At 37.8% G+C, this 19,620-nt stretch overlaps 1 protein-coding gene across 1 annotated transcript in view; it reads right to left on the bottom strand.

Moving 5' to 3' along the window:
• The window catches only part of CACNA1E (calcium voltage-gated channel subunit alpha1 E), a 413,658-nt gene that overhangs the window by 104,497 nt on the left and 289,541 nt on the right, over nucleotides 1-19,620 (bottom strand). Inside the window, exons 13-18 of the mRNA XM_069074371.1 lie at nucleotides 12,016-12,128; nucleotides 11,557-11,688; nucleotides 10,649-10,721; nucleotides 9,308-9,425; nucleotides 7,340-7,407; nucleotides 1,580-1,677 (exon numbers count right to left, since the gene is read on the bottom strand). Coding sequence (XP_068930472.1) covers nucleotides 1,580-1,677; nucleotides 7,340-7,407; nucleotides 9,308-9,425; nucleotides 10,649-10,721; nucleotides 11,557-11,688; nucleotides 12,016-12,128 — 602 coding nt within the window. The remainder of the gene's footprint in view (nucleotides 1-1,579; nucleotides 1,678-7,339; nucleotides 7,408-9,307; nucleotides 9,426-10,648; nucleotides 10,722-11,556; nucleotides 11,689-12,015; nucleotides 12,129-19,620) is intronic.

The raw sequence follows: 19,620 nt of genomic DNA, 5'->3' as shown, positions 1-19,620 counted from the left end.
TCATAATCCATTCCCTAACACAAACTCTGTCCAGATTATATCATCTTCCCTCTGTGCTTTTAATGGTGACTGCCAAAAGGTAGTGCCATTCAGTCATTCTTATCTGGCAGCCTTGTCTGACTACATTCTTTACACTCAGGCCTCCTTAGATCAAGATTGGAAAATTATTTTCCAAGGCATAAAAAGAAGACTCCAGAAAGGAAAACTGGAGTTATGGGAAAGTCATCTTCCTTCTTCTTTAATCTGTAGAACAAAGTTGAGTTGTCCTCATGGTTGGGAAAGTCTCAAGATAAAGAAACAACCCAAGGATGGCTAGGTGGTGCAGTGAATAGAGCACCGGATCTGGAGTCAGGAGGACCTGAGTTCAAATCCAGCCTCAGACACTTAACACAAAACTAGCCATGTGATCTTAGGTAAGTCACTTAACCCCAATTGCCCTACCTTACCCCTTCCAAAAAGAAAACAAAAACAAAAAAACAACCCCAAACCTCTATTTGACTCATTCTTTTAATGAACTAAGTAACAAATAATTAGTCCTGCCTTTATTCCCTAGCTCAGTGCTTCTCATTTAGATGAGAGAATGGACAGGTAGATGGATTAAAGACATGATGGTGATGCTGACTTGGGACCAGGACCTTAGGACCATGGGTCTGAATGACTGAAGTAAGTTTCTTAACTCTGCCCGAGAAATCCTGTTTTTAGGAAGAGTCCCAGTTCTTGTCTCCTAGACTCTAGATTTTATCACACACACACACACACACACACACACTCACACCCCACACAGGAGTTTAAGGCCTTTTTTCAACACAATCTCTGTTCTGGTTATCCAAGACATTTCTCCAGAAAGTCCAGTGTGAGAGAGAGAGTCTTCTCCCTCAAATAATAAGCTATTTTGGTCCCCTCTCCTGATGAAGACATTTCTGGGGGCCCTTCTTCTCACTCACAGACAATTGGTAAGGATCTACCTCACTTTTTGTAAAAAACTTTCTTGGCACACAAAGGATGTAAGGAGCCCGACACTCTGAAGACAACAGTGGAATAAAAATCTTCTGAAGTGTGTCCATATAAATACCCTTAAAAATTTCATCATCACCCCTATTAAGCAGAAGCTATCAATACTACTTCTGTCCTGTCCAGTACCAACTCACAGAAACCTTCCCAGGTGTTACTGAAGCTTTAGTTAATCACAAGGCCTCCATATGATTTCCCTCCCACCAGTCATAAGCTTCAGATTATGCTTCCTCAAGGCAGGGGGGAATGGTCCAATGCTTGACAAAAGCTCTTGCCAACCTCCTCAGTCACAGACCCTTCTTCCATTGTTCTTCAAATACATCCTTGGCACTAGATGCAAAATCCACAGTACAACTGAGGTTGTGGGAGGAATTGTAATTCTGCAGTCAGTTACATACTTCCTCCCTTTCTCTACTACATTTCTCTCTCATTTTGGAGATCCAATCCTATCTTGGTCTCAACTGGATGGTCCCTAAATCTAAACTGAAGCCCTTTATACCCCAAGTCAGGATCTCCCAAATCAGGGAGGGGACGACACCTGTTAGTGAGGTATGGATAGTCAACTTACTCAATAGAAGGCATGTTAGGTGCAGACATTGGGCTGACTTCCTTGGCTTTCTGTAGGGCATGCTTCTGATTGAAGGCCTCCTCCTCCTCCTGCTCATCCTACACAGAAAACAAAGTTGTCCTTTGCCATGGAATACAAAGCAGGTCATTTCTTTCCTGAAGAACTGCTTCTTTTGATCTTGCCAGCTTCTAGAAGGTGTTTTCTTGATCAATGGAAGTATGCAAGTAACAGAAAAGGGAGAGAAACTGGAAAAGCACTAGAGTTATGGGATCATAAACTAAAAGAAAAGTCTAAAGTTCATCTAAGCCAACCCCTCCATTTTACATGTAAGGAAACTAAGTCATGAAAATATTAAATGACTTGTCAAGGTCAATCCTACAGATAAATGGCAGAATTAGGATTTAGAGAACAGACCTTTGACTCTAAGATCATCATTCTTTCTACCACATTGCTTCAAAATTTATATTTGATCCAAAAGGTTACTAAAAACTAGAGAGAGTGAAGCATGTGTCTCATATCCGGGCAAGGGAGAAGCCACAGGTGGTCATCCAGATAGCAAAGGGCAGAGCAGAACCTGGAAGACCATTTGGTCCAATCCCTTCATTTTATTTATTTTTATTTAAAATATGTTATTTTTGCACTTTATTTTCAAAAGCCTATTACTTTTCAACAAACTGTAACAATAGTACCATTGCTTACAAAACTATGTAAGCAAAAATATCTGATGTAATTATTACAACTAACAGCAATGTAACATTTGAAAATTAGAACTGGTATTTCTTAAAGAGAAGAAGGAAGTACATTTAATATTTGTTATCTGAAACCAACATTGGTCACTATATTTGGCCCAAATTCTGATTTTTTTTTTTTTTTTAGCAATTGGGGTTAAGTAACTTGCTCAAGGTTACATGGCCAGTTATTTCTGGGTGTGGTGCTGGGCATCTGAGCCCGAGATTCGATCTCCAGGTCGTCCCAACACTGGAGCCGGTGCTCTTACTCGCCGAGCCACCTGGCAGCCCCTAAGCAATTGGGGTTAAGTAACTTGCTCAAGGTTACACGGCCAGGTGTTTCTGGGTGGGTGCTAAGTGTCTGAGCCCGGGATTCGATCTCCAGGTCTTCTCAACGCTGGAGCCGGTGCTCTTACTTGCTGTGCTACCTGGCCGCCCCAAATTCTGATATTCTTTAATGTTGTCTTCATTTATATAACTGTAATCTTCATGTATACAGCTGTCTTGATTCTACCTACTTTACTCTTAACCAATTCATATACAGCTTCTTATATTTCTATGAATTACTTGTATTAAGAATTCTTTATCATGCAATATCATATCATGATGTTTACAAATTATAATTTGTTCAGTCATTCTCCAATTAATAGATGGTATTTTGTTTCTGGTTTTTTGCTACCACAGAAAGTAATTCTAATAATATTTTGGTATACATGGACCTTTCTTACTTCTTTATTTCTTTGACCTCCTTGGGGAAAATAATATACCCAACAGCTAGATCAGTGAGTCAAAGTATATGAATAATTTACTAACTCTTCACACATAATTCTAAATTGCTTCCCAGAATGTTTAGATTAGACCAATTCACAGTTTTGCCAGTGTATTAGTATAACTGTCTTCCTGTAGTCTTTCCAACACTTACCATTTCTGTCCTTGGTGATCTTTGCCAATTTTATGGGTATGATACGATATGTCATCTCTTATGATTAGTGATTTGGAACATTTTTTCCCCGGTGGTTGTTGACAATTTATATTTCTTATTTTGAACCTTGTTTCTTCCCCTTGAGCATATCTATTAGAAAATGGCCCTTCCTCTTCTGTTTGTGTTAAGTGTTTTTTTTAGCCTTCTATATTTGTGTTAATTCTCTGTAGATTTTAAATGTCAGACTTGTACCAGAGAAGCTTGATGCTAATATTTTGTTTTAATTCATTGCTTCTCTTCTGCTAGCTTAAGTGATTTGGAATAATTTGGATTTCATATAAATTAAATTGTTTATTTTGTCTTTTAAAATCTCTATCTACTGTCTGAGTATGTATTTTATCCCTGATTTAAGTGTGAGATATGACTTTTTTTCTTTTGTTTTTTTTTTTTAGAACTGTGGCTTTTATATTTATATCATTTATACACTTGGATCTTAATATGATTTATTGTAAAAACTACTGAATTGAAACAATTTTCTGTCAAATTGCCTTTTACTTTTTCATAGTTATATTCAGTTATTATCTATTAAATTTTTCTTTTCCTCCATTAAATTCTGCAATTTCTCTTTTTAAAACCAGCATTAGGTTCCCACTACCTGCTTTTTTTTAAATAGTCTGGTTTCACTCTTCTCCAAAAGACCTTCCTCCTGATCATCTCATTAACCTGCTCAAGCCCAAATATCTTCAACCTAATTTTAATTTTACTTTTTCATTTTCTCTTTTCCAAGAAATTTCCCCTTCTGATCCTAAAAAAGTTCAGAATAAAATTCCTAATATTCCCCCACACAATTATCCAGTCTCTTAGTCTGAATAATACTCATGTGTGTCACCTTTGTCTAAGAAATGTTCATGTAATAGTAACACTAGATGTTCATTTCCCCTTCCAGCATATTCTAGAATCAAATCTCTAATTTGGGAGCTTTGTGCCCAAATACTCTCTTTGTTCTATCTATAACCTTAATTCAAGCCTTATTTTTTTCCTCTTCTCTTCAATTTAACTATTAATGTGGTCATAGATCTCCCCCACAACTACCTTCCATAACTTTGTTTTAGAGTCCCTCTGAGAAGCCTGCTTTTGATAAATATTAATTCATAAGGATGTAACATGTATGTAACAAGGTAAAACTGATCAATCAATCAATAAGCATTTGTCAAATGCTAATTATATACTAGTCTCTGTGCCAGGCACTAGAAATATAAATACAAAGATAAAAGTATTCCTCCCTTCAAGGAGCAACAGAAAACAACATACACACATGATTTGGAGCTCCAAATTAAGGGGACTCAGGCTGCACTAAATAATTGACTTGTCACCTCCTCACCCTGCGGTTAACTACATTGTCCTTCTGAACTCGTGTACTCCACCCCACTGCACTTGTCTTTGGGCCCAGGTTCCTTCTGTGGCCCAGAAGGGGAAACTCCTTGGACATGTTTTTTAAAGAGATCCCTTCCCTGGTTGGGACACAGTAACCCCTGAAATACCAACTCTTTCCTGATGAATCCTACTGTAAGATCTTCAACGTATCTGGTTTTTTTTTTTTTGCTTTTTGGAGGGGGGAAGGCAGGGCAATTGGGGTTAAGTGACTTGCCCAAGGTCCCATGGCTAGTAAGTGTTAAGTGTCTGAGGCTGGATTTGAACTCAGGTCCTCCTAACTCCAGGGCTGGTACTCTATTCAACATATCTTCTTACAACATATTCTGAAGCTCCCACTATATTCCCTTTCCATGGGAAGAACTTGGTTCCTGCTATCACTACCACATCTGTATTTCACTTCTCAATGTTCTTTCCTTGCTTTCCCAATGCTCTTCAGGATAAGTAGGAGATGAAAAGGACCAAAACTCCCTCTTATTTCTTGTCCAAGTCAGACAAAGGTACATCTCTGTGTCCCTGGGCTAGATCCCTTTCTCATCTTCTAGCCTGAAAGATATTTCTTGGCCTTCGTACCCTCTAAAAAATGTTAATTCATAAAGAGATACAGTAAATTTTATGCTAAGAAATATTAATTGACTCATGTGCCTGTATGGTATTTAGTTTCTGACCCAAATAAATATTTTTATGTTCCTTCTGACACTGGGATTTGTGTAAAACTTTTGATAAAAGTATCTTGTACTATTCTTTTTTTTAATTAAAAGTTATGTTTATTTTTAGTTTATATCATTCATTTCCACAAGATTTTGAGTTACAAATTTTCTCCCCGTCTTTCCCCTAACCACCACCCCAAAACAGTGATGCCACTGTATACCCCCTTCCCCAATCTGCTCTCTCCTACATCCTCCCCATCCCCCCTCCAACTTTCCAGTAGGGCAAGATGGATCTCTATACCCCAGTGCCTGTATATCTTATTTCCCAGTTGCATGTAAAAAAATAATAATGATATATATTTTTTAAACATTTGATTTGAAAACTTTAAATTCCAGATTCTTTCCCTTCCTCCCTTGTCACCCACCCTTACTGGGAAGATAAGCAATTCAATATAAGTTTATCTTGTATTATTCTTGTGGAGAAAATGGAGTGATATAGGTTAGATGATTAATTCAAAACTTATTTGATGGTCAAATTCGAAGAATAGTTCTTAAGAGTTTAATGTCAATGTGGCAAAAGGTCTCCCTCCAGTAGAGTTTCTCAGGAATCTGTCAATGGCCTTGTGCTAGTTAACATTTTAGTCCATAACATATCGAAAAGCCTAAATGACTTATTCATCAAATTTGCATATAATACAAAGGTGAGTGGTCCAGTTAGCATCGTGGGAAACAAATTCAGGATGCAAAAGGATTTTTACAGGTTAGAGTGTTGGAGAAAATATAATAGGGTGAAAATAAAATTCAATAGTGATAAATATAAAGTTTTATACTTGGATAAAAAAAAAATAACCACAGCAGCACAAGATGGGGGAGATATGGTCAGACAGCAAATATTTCCAAAAAAGTTCTAGATGTTTCAATTGCTTGCAAGTTTACTATAAACAAGTAGTGTTATATAAAGGCAAAAAAAAGCTAATGTGTCTTAGCCTTAAGAGGTATTGTCTTCAGGAATATGGAGGTGATAGCCCTCTTCTACTGCCATTGTCCAACCTCATTTGGGGTATTGTGTTAAGTTCTGGGTACCATAATTTAAGAGCAGCATTGACAAGCTGGAAAGTGACCAGAGGAAAACAAAGGGCCATTAGTTCAAGTCATACAACTATCAGTTAAAAGAAGTGGGCAAATTTAGTGTAAACTACATGACCTCCAAACTTTTTTTCAACTCTTAAATTTTTGATTCTGGGAATGGAGGTCTGAGTGCTGCCCCTGTGAAAGAAAGCAAGGAAATCAAGGTGAGCTGAAACACCATGTTGTGGCAGAATATACATGAAGCAAGATATGTGATCAGGCTGACCAGAGGGAATGAACTGGCATGGCCATATGACTGAAAACCAGAAGCTGGGGCAGTTGGTAAGACTATTGGAACTTAATCCATAGTACCTCTCTTCCCTTAGCTTCCTTAGCAAGAAAAAAACCAGCTCCACTTAACCCATCTTTATAATTTCATTTCCCATTTCCCTTCTGATTGGTGGTTACATAAGAGAATAAAAGGTTCAGCCTTTTAACTATCATTGCCAGAAAGTGGAAATTTCTTTCCCTTTAAATGCTAATTTACATTCCGTTATTTGGGGAAATTGTTGGCAAAAAGTAGAGCTATTTACTATGATTCGTGTCCAACTTCATAAGAAGGTGGATTAGGAGTGAGAGAGGTGAAGCTAACTCAAAGGACAGAAGAGATTTTTTTCTCAGCTCAGGCTGATGTGATGAGTGAGCCAATTTGAGAGAATTTTTGCAATATTAATAATCTCCAATGTATCTCTATCCTATACTTCTTTGATCCAGGAGAGATATTTAATAAAGGAAAACTCACAGCAGGAAGAAGTAGAAGTTGGTGTGTTTTTTCAGGCAACCACCCTTTGCCCTGCATCTAGCCAATACCTACCTGGCTACCATAAGGTCACAAGCTCTGGATTGTTGGCACAGTTGGCACTTTGGGACAGTAAGGCCCCTGAAGACAGACAGTCCTTACCTTTGTCAGCTCCTGAGCATTGGCCAAATTGTCCACAGCGATGGCCAAAAACACATTCAGTAGGGTGTCTGGGGGGTGTTAAGGATAAATAACTTTTTAAAAATACAGGAAAACTTGATGAGGCCACAATGATACTTCCTCATTCTTTCTAAATTAGTAAAGTAGAAAGATTACCAAGAGGAGACCAATAGCAGACTTTGACTGGAGGTCAGATAATCCCTGGCTCCCAAAAGCTATCACTTCAAATCTCAGCCACCATAAAGAACTGAGTAATCAGAGGAAATGGGGAGGTTGTCAAGGCTCTCTTCTCTGGCAAAAGAATATCATCTCCATCCCTTTTTCTCTAGGCTAATCATTGCAGAAGAAGCTCACTCCACCCAGATAGCTCAAGAGACACTGAGATAGCTATGGCCTCAGCACAAGGCCAGAATGGGAATGACAACCATAGAAAATAAGTGGATGAATGAAGAGGGACATCCCACCTTTCTGTTAAGGAAGGGCAATAAGTGACAGTACCCTGAATATAGGTTGTTAGGGTAATATGGACTAGATATACTACCAGCAAAGGAGATTCAACAGCAACCACCTTATAACTCAAAAGGGTTATCACATAACCCAATTGGTTTTTTGAATGTAGTACCCTCTCCCCATCCAAAATATTCCTAAGTCCTATTTTTTTCAACTCTTTTCTATGCCTATGAGTTTAATAAAACTTTTGATGCTGGTGCAATGATGTAAGTATATTTTTGTATTCACAAAAAGAGGTTATTTTATATCCCGTTTTTCCTGCAGGGAGAAAGGCAGAGAACACCAAATGACTTAAAATGACAACACTGTGTTCTATCTAACTTACAAATGTCAATGCTCAGAACCTATATATAAGTCTGTAAATTACAGATAATGGTTTTGAAGGTAGATATGAAGACCTATTGCTTATAAACTGCTAATACATAGTAATGTTTTCCTTTGGTAATGACAGTATTATTTTTTCCAGTTGTTTGTAAAAAGTAAGAGCAAAAGAGACTCCAGTGAAATGTACCCCATCATGAATATTAAACATGAAGATTATGATAATCAAGTACTAATTCTCTTAACATTTGGTCATACAGTTTAAAAGCAAGAACAGCATTCATTATTTTTGCCATTTGGAAAGAAATCATTATATATGTTTCCTATTCATTGAAACTAATAGTAATAACTCACACTTATATAATGTTGTTTAAGTTTTCCAAACACTTTCTTCAGACACCTTGCAATATAAATAATGCAAGTAGTATTAGCCCCATTTTATAGATAAGAAACAGAAGTTCACTAAGGTTAAGTGATTTCTTCATTTGTTCATACTCAGTAACAAGTGGCAAGGCAGGATATGAACCCAGCTCTCTGCTACTCCAAGTCTAATACCCTTTCAATCATTCACAATGAATGATTAATTGGAATAGTTTTAGAGAAGGTACCAACTCTCACTCTCCAGGTCTAGAGTATGAATCTCTAAGAGAGAATGAAGAAAACATTAGTCAGGTAGAATTGATTTTGAATATCAGATGTGATGGCAGCAAGAATGGTCTTTTCTTTACACTTTTTTTCTCTTCTCCCTTATTAAATTATCAATTCCTTGTATCCCCAGAATCTAGCACAGTGATTAATGCAGAAGAGGTAATAGTTGGCAAAGCAAATTTCTGAATATCAACAGACAACATCCCTAAAGTGCTTGGTGTCCGGCACATAGTAGGTGCTATATAAAAAAATATTTATATTCTTATCTTCTCTTTTTGAAAAGACTCCTCTTGTATTTGCCTCAGCACTTGGCCTAGTTCTGAGCATAGAGAAGATTGGAATAAACACTGATTGATTTGGCTTGAACAGACAGTTGGAAACTTCTTACCACAGAATATCACTTCTACCAGCTCTTACTCATCACAATATAAGCAAGTAAAAGACATCCTTAAAACCCAGAAGAAAGGATACAGTTTCCAAACAGAGTGAGCACAATGAAGTAGATGGCAGACCACATACCAGAGCTAACTCCCCCCTGGGAGCGGATCCCATTGTACATCACCTCATTCCAGTCCTCACCCGTCAAGATCTGCACAAAGCCAACAGTGGCAAGGTTAAACACTTAGGCTGATTGATGGGAAAGTTTTGATCTAAAAACTTAGACAAACTTTAATATCTGTTCTCCCTTCATTTAGGCTCTTTCTAAGGCAGGGGTCCATGGACCCATTGATTGATTTCAGGGAGTCTGTGAACTTGGATAGGGAAAAGAATTACATATTTATTTTCATGAATCTAACTGAAATTTAGTATTTCTTTCGATTGTGAATGTAGGCAGCAACGCACAACAGTATTAGCAATACCTATGACTTTGTCAACAAAAGAAATCAGATACATTTTAATATCACATTACAGTTGTAGATACCTCAAAACATTTATGCTTCTTATTATTTATATATTTCTGTAGTTATTAGACCTGCAACTAGATATGTTACCATATAATAATTTGGTTCTTTAATATTTTGATAATTGTATTTCAATATGAAGTATCTGGTTCAACGTTCCAGATTGCCCTGCTAGTTGTGATTTTCTGATGGAGAGATGATTACTACTAGGTGAGAATTGAGCCAAAAGATGGTCTAGTTTGCCTTCATAAAAGAATCAGTCTGGGAGAGGAAGACCCTCAGCATTTCTGGCCAAAAGAGAAACAATTGCTCAGGGATTTTGACCTAGGAAGATAGTATATGTTTTATTAATTGAATTGTTTATCTGAGCCCCTTGAGTGATCCATTGTACCAGACATGGGACTATAATCAGGACACCTTCCTACCTCACAGTAAAATTGAGAAGACCAAAGAAATGTCTCATGGGAGACAGACTCTAAATCTGGAAAGAACTTTAAAGATCACATGGTCTAACCTTCTCATTTTACAGATGAGGAACCTGACAACCAAAATAGCAACACAACTTTTCTCAAGCTCATATAGACAGTTAGTGGCAAACTTGGGCCTAAAACCCAGAACTCCTAAGTCCCATTCCACCATTCTTCACACCACACCATAAATTCTTGGGGAAAAGTTTTATTGAAATTGAAAGTATCATTACAATGATTACAACCAATTAAGGAAGGGTGCTTAATGCCTAAGGAGGTAGGAGGAGAAGAAACTAATGTTTAAACAAAGGAAAGGCAGCTCTCTTGAAGGTCTGAAAGAAACATAATTCAAGAGATCTTAGTTTATTTGCCCTTCTCTTCCCTCCCCACCTCCCCCTTGATTCAAATTTCTCACTTTCTATAGTGTTAATTTGGTCTCCTACCTGGAATACTGTCATAATGGCTGCAGGAAATGTGTCAAAGTTTGCTGAAGGAGTCCCATCATTAAAGTTAAACCTGGTAAGAGAAAACAGAGAGAGAAATGACATGAGACCTCAGGAACCCAGCCAGACCTCATTGTTTACATTCTAAGTTCCACTTTTTCCTCCCTCCTTTTCTGAGTCTTCTTCATTATTCTTCTTCTTTCTACTTTCTACATATTCTGTCACTTTTCCCACCGAGTAATGATAATAATCCAGTCTCAGTTGACATGCAAAGATGGCATTACTGCTTTCATAGCACTGTAAGTACTTGTAATATTTCCAGAAGTAGTAATGGGTTTATATTGATCTATCTACACTTTCTCATCTGGTATCCTTTGATTTAATACCTTTGTGATATGGGCTAGGTGGGATTAAATGAAGAACAAAGTAGGAGCAAACTCTTTGGTTATAATAAGACCATAAAACTACAATATATACATACATGTAAAGAGATACACACCTGTATGAATACATACATATATATTTATATATGTGCTATTATAGTATATTATATCATATCATGTTATGTTACCAGCTGAATCCATAGATTATAATTCCATCAGAATCCTATCTCCAAGATGGCAAGCCATTTACCCACTGTCTTTCTCACTTTCGTTATCTATAAAATGGGCATGGTAATAATTGCACCTACCTCCCAGGATTGTGTAAATAAAAATACATTTAAACACACATGTAAATAATATCTATGTATAAAATACATTCAAATAAACATATGATAACACATGTAAAGTACTTTGTGAACCTTGAAGCATATATAAAATTAGTTATTGTAATAGTTCTTCTTATCAATGGTGATTATGGCATAGAATTGGGGGCTTTTTTTATCTGGGAATTTTGAGGGAACTTACCTGCCTCCAAAGAGCTGCATCCCCAACAGAGCAAAGACAACAATAAAGAGGAAGAGCAGGAAGAGCAAGCTGATGATGGATTTCATGGAACTCATCAATGAGACCACTAAATTCCGTAGGGATGCCCAGTACCTGAAAGGTAACAGGCAATATCACTACCCACAACCCTACCTTTTCCCCAACTGCAGGTTAGAGTCCATGAAATTAACTGCATTTTGCAAACATTTCTGTATTGCAAAGAGGAGGAAAATTCAGTCACCCTAGGGAATTCTGTCTAGGGATTTGGCATGGGAATTTCCCCAGTCCATCTTTTGGGTCATTCATCCCTGAGTCTGGGAAGGGCTAGAGAATTGATCAAGGTAGCATATACACAGAAATAGGAATAAATATAAATCTTCAGGCAGGGATAGGGAATTCCAATGTCAAAGGTGATTAAGTTTCTAAATTCTAGTCCCTTACTTGGTAACCTTAAATATTCTCAGAAGTCGGAGAGCCCGCAAGACACTGATTCCAAAAGAGGTGCCAGGTCTAAAGATGGCCCAAACCACTTCAAAAATACTTCCCACAGTGACCTAAGAAGAAAAGGAAATAAAAACAAAGCTTTAGTGATAGGAGTAGAGAGGGGAGTGAGGAGAATATTGACAGGAAACCACCAAAACCCCCAGCACTCATAGGGCTAGCAATAAATCCCAACATTATCATATCCATAGTGCTAGACAGATCTATCCTATTCAGAAAGGGGGGAAAAGAGAGAAAAATAGAATTTTCAAACTCTCTCATTAGGAAAGCAATTGTGACATCCAACTATCCTCTTTGCTTCTAATATCAATCTCCTATTTCTGCAACATAAAATTCATTTCCTTTTGTCTAGTTAGTGGAAAAAAAGACTAGCCTATCACCTCCTTCACCTCCTCAGCCTTCTCTTCTCTATCCTGAGTGATCTTATTTCTTTTCCTTAAAAGTTTTATTTCCACTAGGCATGGTGGTACATGCCAACAATCACATCTATTGGGAAGGTTGAGACTGTTGGATCTCTAGACTCAGGATTTCTAAGTTGTAGTGGGTGATGCCAATCAGGTGTTAGCACTAAGTTCAGCAATAAGATGAGGAATTGAAAACCACTATGTTGCCAAAGAAGGGGCAAACCAGTCCAAGTTGGGAAAGACCAAAGGTGGAAGATTCTGTGCTGATAAGTAGAAGGACAAGGCCCATGGTATCCCCTATAATTCTGGGTAAGAGGGAAAGGAAAAGCCATCTTTAAAAAGAAAGTGTTATTTCCCTGTCCTTCATAATCAGCTGTAATCCTTTTCTGACCTTTCTACAACTCTTCATTAGACCTGAAGCTTGGATTAATTATGGTACTCTCAGTCATTACCATTGCTACAACAAACTCTAAGCAAATGTATAAATTATGTTGTTTATTGGAATTTTATGGCTTTACATATTGTTCTGAAAAGCTAAGGATTCGAATTTTTTTCCAAATAGGTTTTTTTTTTTTGTTATGGAATTTCTTGTAATAGGACCTGAGGTGAAGAGAAAATCCTACTGATTTGTGGATTCAGGATTTAAAATGGTGAATATTCAATGCTTTCTGCTACATAGTACTGATTTGGTTTGCCCTATGCTTCTCATTAGCTGTTGCTGTTGCCTGCAATCTTCCCTGAGTTGGAACATGCAAAACTTGTAAAAAAAAAAATGGAGATTAGCAGGTGTGAAGTCTAGTTGAGGCTCTCTCTCTAATGTAAACAGAAGAATTGAAAAAGAGCTGAAAATCAGCAACCTACTTCAGATCAATAAAAGTTTCCCATTCTTATTGAACCTAATTTTAGAAACCAGGTCTAAGATCACACCTAGGGCAGGTCAAACAAGCATTGACTCAATGCATTGGAATTTAGAAGGTGCAGATGGGTTTTGCATAGTACTTAATGAGAAACACACTGGTCCCGGAGGGAAATGTGGGATGTTTCTTGCTTCTTGATGCCACTTTCAGACTCTCCCTTTGTCCCCATAATTCTGCAATCCTTTAAAATTTAGTTTATCAATTTTTTTGTCCAATATAGTTGATGGTGTGTATTATATAATACTTTCCACCTCCTAACTCTTCTCTCAAAGAGCTAGCCCTTGACTCACTAACTTTTCCTCCCTAGAGGACTTTAATAGTCACAATAGTGTTACCTCAGATACCCTAATCTTCTAGTTCCCCAGTTTTCTCAGACAACAACTTATTCCTCCTTTCTACTTCAGTCTAAAGGATGGTCACATCCTTAATCTTATCATTGCCCGAAGTGTTCTACTTCTTTGATCAAAAACTCTGGCCCTAAAGTACCTTACTATAATTTCTTAACATTCCATCTGTCTGTAGACTTCACCCTTCCTAAACCTTTTATTCACCTTTATCAGCACCTTCCAACCTTCTGAACTTTCTCAGGTCAATACCTCTACTTTACTTTTTTTCCTTCTAAAACTCAACCCCATAATTAACCAATTTGACTCCACAATGTCCTATCCTCTTAAATCCCTCACCCTTGTATCCTATCATTGTTCATCCTTTGTTGAATCTCAGATCCAAATTACTTCCCATCATCTGCCTCTTTCCCTCATATTCATATGATGCTGAATGAAGCTGTGCTCACTGGATAATAATTTCATGTTTTCTAACCTGAACTGGGCATTCATTGCATCATTCATTGATCCCTCCCTAATTGAGTCTCTCTTTCAGTTTCTACAGAAGCAACTCAAAACCTTACTTCTCTCCTCAAGCCTCTCATATCTTCCGCTACCCATACCCTCTCATCTGAGGACCTTGCCTTCTAATTTGTGGAGAAAATTAAGCTATTTTCTGTGAGGTCCTTTTCTCCCCCTCTTTTCCTCCACAATCCCTTGACCTCATTCCCAGCTCCCTCCTTTTTTCCTTCAGTCTTTGATATTGAAGTGACTCTTCTCTTTGCCAAGTCTAACCCATTTTCATGTGCTCTTGACCTTAATTCTCCAGTAGATTGTGACTTCAATCATCACTTCTTTCTTTTTCCCCCTTTTCTAATTTATTAATTTATTTTTTCCCAATAATATATAAAAACAATTTTAACATTCATTTTTAAAACTTTAAGTTCCCAATTCTCTCCCTTCCTCCCTCCCCATCCTCTCTCATTGAGAAGGCAAGCAATTTGATATAGGTTATACATGTGTAATGCGAATGTAAATTTTAAAGATCTTCCCTGCCCCTAGGCTAAAGTGCACCAGAAGCCTGGGGAGGGAGGCTTGTTTTTCAGAAGATACTTTTTGATTGGCCAGTGGGTCAAAAAGGTTGTTACATTCTCTGAGCCAGGAGAAGGCTATATAAGCACTGATGTGTAGCTTTGTTTTGGGACTCACTTTGAGAAGTGTTCTGTGATTTGATCTGAATTCTGGGAAGCCGTTGTTGAGAGTCCCCCGGCTTTGAAAAACCCAGAATGTGGAAACCCAGATGTTGACTGGGTATGGATGTAATGGTTGGACAGTTTGGAAATCTGTCTACTTGATGTTTCTGTCTTGATAATTATGCCTGTATACTTTGAGGTTCAGGGTGCTGACCTTTTCTCCTGACCAAGGTAAACGATATATGTCTGACTGATTAAAGTAAGCTTGTTAACCCATTTTGAGTTGCTTTCCTTTAACAAAGCAGATCCAAGAACCTGTGGTAGCTGCAAACCCTGAGGACGCTTGGGGTGCTTGCTGCTACAACATGTTGCAGTCATGTAAACCATTTTCATAATAGTGATATGGTGAAAGAAAACAGACCCAAAAAACTCAATAAAAGTAAAGTAAAAAGAATGATTCATTCTGTATTCAGACACCATCAGTTCTTCGTCTAGGGATGGATAGCATTTTTCATCATAAGTCCTTCAGAGTTGTCTTGGATCATTGTATTGTTGAGAATAGCTAGGTCATTCACAGCTGATCATCTTACAAGATAGCTGTTACTTTGTCCATAGTACATTTCACTTTGCTCATATAATTCTTGCCAGGTCATTTCCTATAACACAATAGTATTCCATCATAATCACACACCATAGTTTGGTTCAACCATTTCCCAATTGATGGGTATCCCCTCATTTTCTAATTATTTGCCCCCAGAAAACAATTGCTATAAATATTTTTGTAACTATGGTCCTTTTCCTTTTTTTAATCTCTTGAGATACAGATCTAGTAGTGATATTGCTAGGTCAAAGGGTATGCATGGTTTTTGAGCCCTTTGGGTATAGTTTCAAATTGCTCTACAGAATGGTTGAATCAGTTCACAGCTCCACCAACAGAGCATTAATGTCTCATTTTTCCCATATCTCCTCCAACATTTATCATTTACCTTTCCTGCCCTGTTAGCCAGTCTAATAGGTAAGAGGCAGTACCTCAGAATTGTTTTAATGTGAATTTTTATGATCAATAATGAGTTAGAGTATTTTTTCATATGGCTATAGGCAGCTTTGATTGCTTCATTTGAAAACATATCTTTTGGTTATTTATCAGTTGGAGAATGGCTCTCATTTTTTATAAATTTGATTCATTTCTCCATATGTTTGAAAAATGAGGTCTTTATCAGAGAAATTTGCTTCAAAATTTTTTTCACAGTCATTATTGCTAACTGTATTTCCCTCCATCCTATTCCCCCCTGTTTATAATCATTTATTTCTCTCTAATTTATAATCTCTCCCTATCTACTTGTTCCTTCCCTACTGATTTTTAATATGTTCATGTTTCCTTCATCTTGAAAAGGGAAAAAAAATACTAGACTCAATCTTCCCCTGAAGAGAAGGTACTCCTATATCTTTCCCTCCCTTTTAAAATCAAACCTCTAGGGGGAAAAGCTACCCACTTTGTATCTCTATTTTCTCCCTTCTCTTCAACCTTTTGTAATTTGGCTACTGATCTCTTCACTTAACTGAAACTGCTTTCTCCAAGGTTATCATTTATATCTTCAATGCCAAATATGATGGTTTTCTCTCAGGCTTAATTCTTCTTAACCTCTCTGGTACATATGTGCAATGCCCTCTCCTCATGTATACTCTCTAGGGTTTTTGTGAACTTTTTCCTAGTTCTTCTGTCTGACCTCTTCTTCAAAATCTCCTTTCCTTGATCATGTTCCATGGGATGCACCTTGAAGATTCCTGAAGGTTCTGTCCTACGATCACTTCCCATCTTTTCTATGTTCTCTCTCATTAGTTCCCATGGGTGCTGATATATACACATACATACATACATGCACACATACATATATGCATACATACATATGTCTGGGGAGAGGGAGAAAGAAAGAACAAACACTCTAGTCTTCCCTGAGCTTAAACAGTTAGTCATGGGGCACTGATTAAGCATTTTCTATGTACCAGACACTGCTAAATGGTAGGGGAATAAAAGAAAGACACATTCTAATGAATAAAATAAGAGATAAGTAATTAGGTACATGCAAGATATATACAGAGTAGATGGAAAGTAATCTCAGAGGAGAAGGTACTAGCATTTGGTGGGACCAGGGAAGACCTCTTACAGAAGGTGTGATTTAAGGCCAGTGCTGAAGAAAGCCAGAGAAACTAAGAGTCAGAAATTAGGGGGCAGAGCATTGTAAGCATGGAAGACAGACAGTGCAAAGGTGTAGACAAGAACTTTTGTGTTCAAGGAATACCAAGTTGGAAAGTGTAAATGGGTCATAGAGTGAATGTTAGGGAGTAAAGTGTACGAAGACTGGAAAAGTAGAAAGGTGGCACATTATGGAGAGCTTCACACTCCAAACAGAACAGTTTATATTTCATCCTGGAAGTTATAGTCACTGGAGCTCACTGAGGAGGGTAGTGACATGGTTCAAACTATATTTTAGAAAAATCACTTTTGCAATTGAGTGTAGGATATACTGGAGCAGGGAGAGACTTAAGGCAGTAAGTTCAGGAGCCTGTGTGGGAAAAGAGATGGAAAGGTATAGAAGAGATATTTGTTGCTCTTGTTATTCAGCCATTTCAATCACGTTCAACTCTCGACTGGGGTTTTCTTGGCAAAGACACTATCGTGGTTTGCTATTTCCTTCTCCAATTCATTTTACAGATGGAGAAACTGAGGAGAACCAAGTTAAGTAACTTGCCCAGGGTTATACAGCTAGTAAGTGTCTGAGGCCAGATTTGGACTCAGGAGGGTAAGTCTTACCGACACCAGGCTCAGCACTATATTCACTGCACCACCTAGCTGCTAAGGAGAGATACTGGGAAGGTAGAAATGACAATATTTGTCAACTTATTGAATATGTGGGCTAAGTGAGAATGTGGAATTCAGGTTGACATCAACATTATGGGCTTGAGCAACTGAGAACATGGTTGTGCCTGCAATATTAATCAAGAAGTTCAAAAGAGGGAGACATTCTGGAGAAAATACAATGCTTTGAACATGTTTAAGTTGCCCAAGGGACATCCAGTCTGAGATGTCTAAGAGGCAGTTAATGGTGCAGGACCAGAGTTCAGGAAAGAGACTGTGACAGGATAGACAGATAGATAGACAGACAGTTAGATAGATAGATAGACAGACAGACAGACAGATAGACAGACAGATAAGATAAAAAGATAGATTAGATAGAAAGGTAGATAGATTGGCAGAAAGAGAAGCAGATAGAAAGACAGGTAGGTAAATACATGATATATATATATATGTGTGTGTGTATACCTATATACATATGTAGACATGTGCATATATATGTACACACATATGTACATATATGTATATACACTGGGGGGGGCGGCATTATCTGCATAGAGATCATAAGCTATTGGGAGCTGAAGAAATAAGATCACCAAGTAAAATAGCAATAGAGCAAAGGTAGAAGAGGCCCCAGCATAGACCCATAGGAGACATCCACAGTGACTGGGTATGACATGAATGTGGAACTTGCATCAGATACTGAGAAAAAGCTGTAGGGCAGAAAGATAACCAGAAGAGAGCAACAGCAGGAAAATCTAGAGAGGAAAGAGTGTTCAGGAGGAAGAGGTTATGATCAGTTCCAAAGGATATAGAGAAGTCAAAAAAGATGAGGACTGAGAAAAGTCCTTTGAAGAAAAAGACTTTGGAAATTACGAGAACATGGGTAACTTTGGAGAGGGCGGTGATGCCATTTTACCAAATACCTATTGTACATTCCGAACTAGATGTCCTAGAGACATCTCAAACTCAGCATATCCAAAATAGAACTCATTATCTTTTCCCCAAAACCCATTCCTCTTCCAAATTTTCCTAATTGTGTAGAAGGTACCATCATTCTTCCAGTCTCCCTGGTTTATTAATTCCACATTATCCTCAAATCTTCATTTTCTCTCACCAGTGTCCCCATCCCCCACAATATTCAAACGTTTGCCAGATCTTCCTTTTCCTGCCTCTATGACATCTCTCACATCCAACTCCTCTCTACTAACACAGCACATCCTTATTTCAGGCCCTCATCACCTCTAACTCAGATGACAGCAACAGCCTCCCTGCCTCAAACCTCTTCTAATTCCAATCTATCTTCCACACTATTGTCAAAGTGATTTTCCTTAAGTGCAAATCTATCTGTGTCATTCTCCTACTCAAGAAATCCCAATGGCTCCCTATTGACATACGCATCAAATATAGGTACTTCCATTTGGCATTCAAAGACTTTCACAACCTGACCACAGCTTATTTTTCTAGCTTCATTTTTATTATTCCCTTTATGGATGTAGGTTCAGCCAAACTGTCCTTGTGTCTGCCCTTTATGCATTGCCCTTCTTCCCTTGTCTCTGTCCCTTTGCAATGACCTTTCTCATGCCTGGAATAAATTTCCTCCTTACCTCTGTCTCATGAAATTCCTTTTTCAAGGCATACATCAAACACTGCTTTTACATGAATCTTTTCCTGATCCCTACAACTTCTAGAATCCTCTCTCCCTAAATCCCTTGCCTTATTTTGTATCGATTCTGCATATAATTATTTTGTATATACATATGTATGTGAGTATATGGGTGTGTATAATCTCCTTGATATACCTTGATATAGGATTGTTTCACATTTGATTTTTGTATCTCTGGTGCCCAATAA

Source organism: Petaurus breviceps, unplaced genomic scaffold, assembly GCF_028583685.1.
Source record: "Petaurus breviceps papuanus isolate PSGF00001 unplaced genomic scaffold, PetGlider_PUasm1.0 90895, whole genome shotgun sequence".
NCBI classification, from domain to species: Eukaryota; Metazoa; Chordata; class Mammalia; order Diprotodontia; family Petauridae; genus Petaurus; species Petaurus breviceps.
This window is presented reverse-complemented; position numbering and strand designations above follow the sequence as displayed.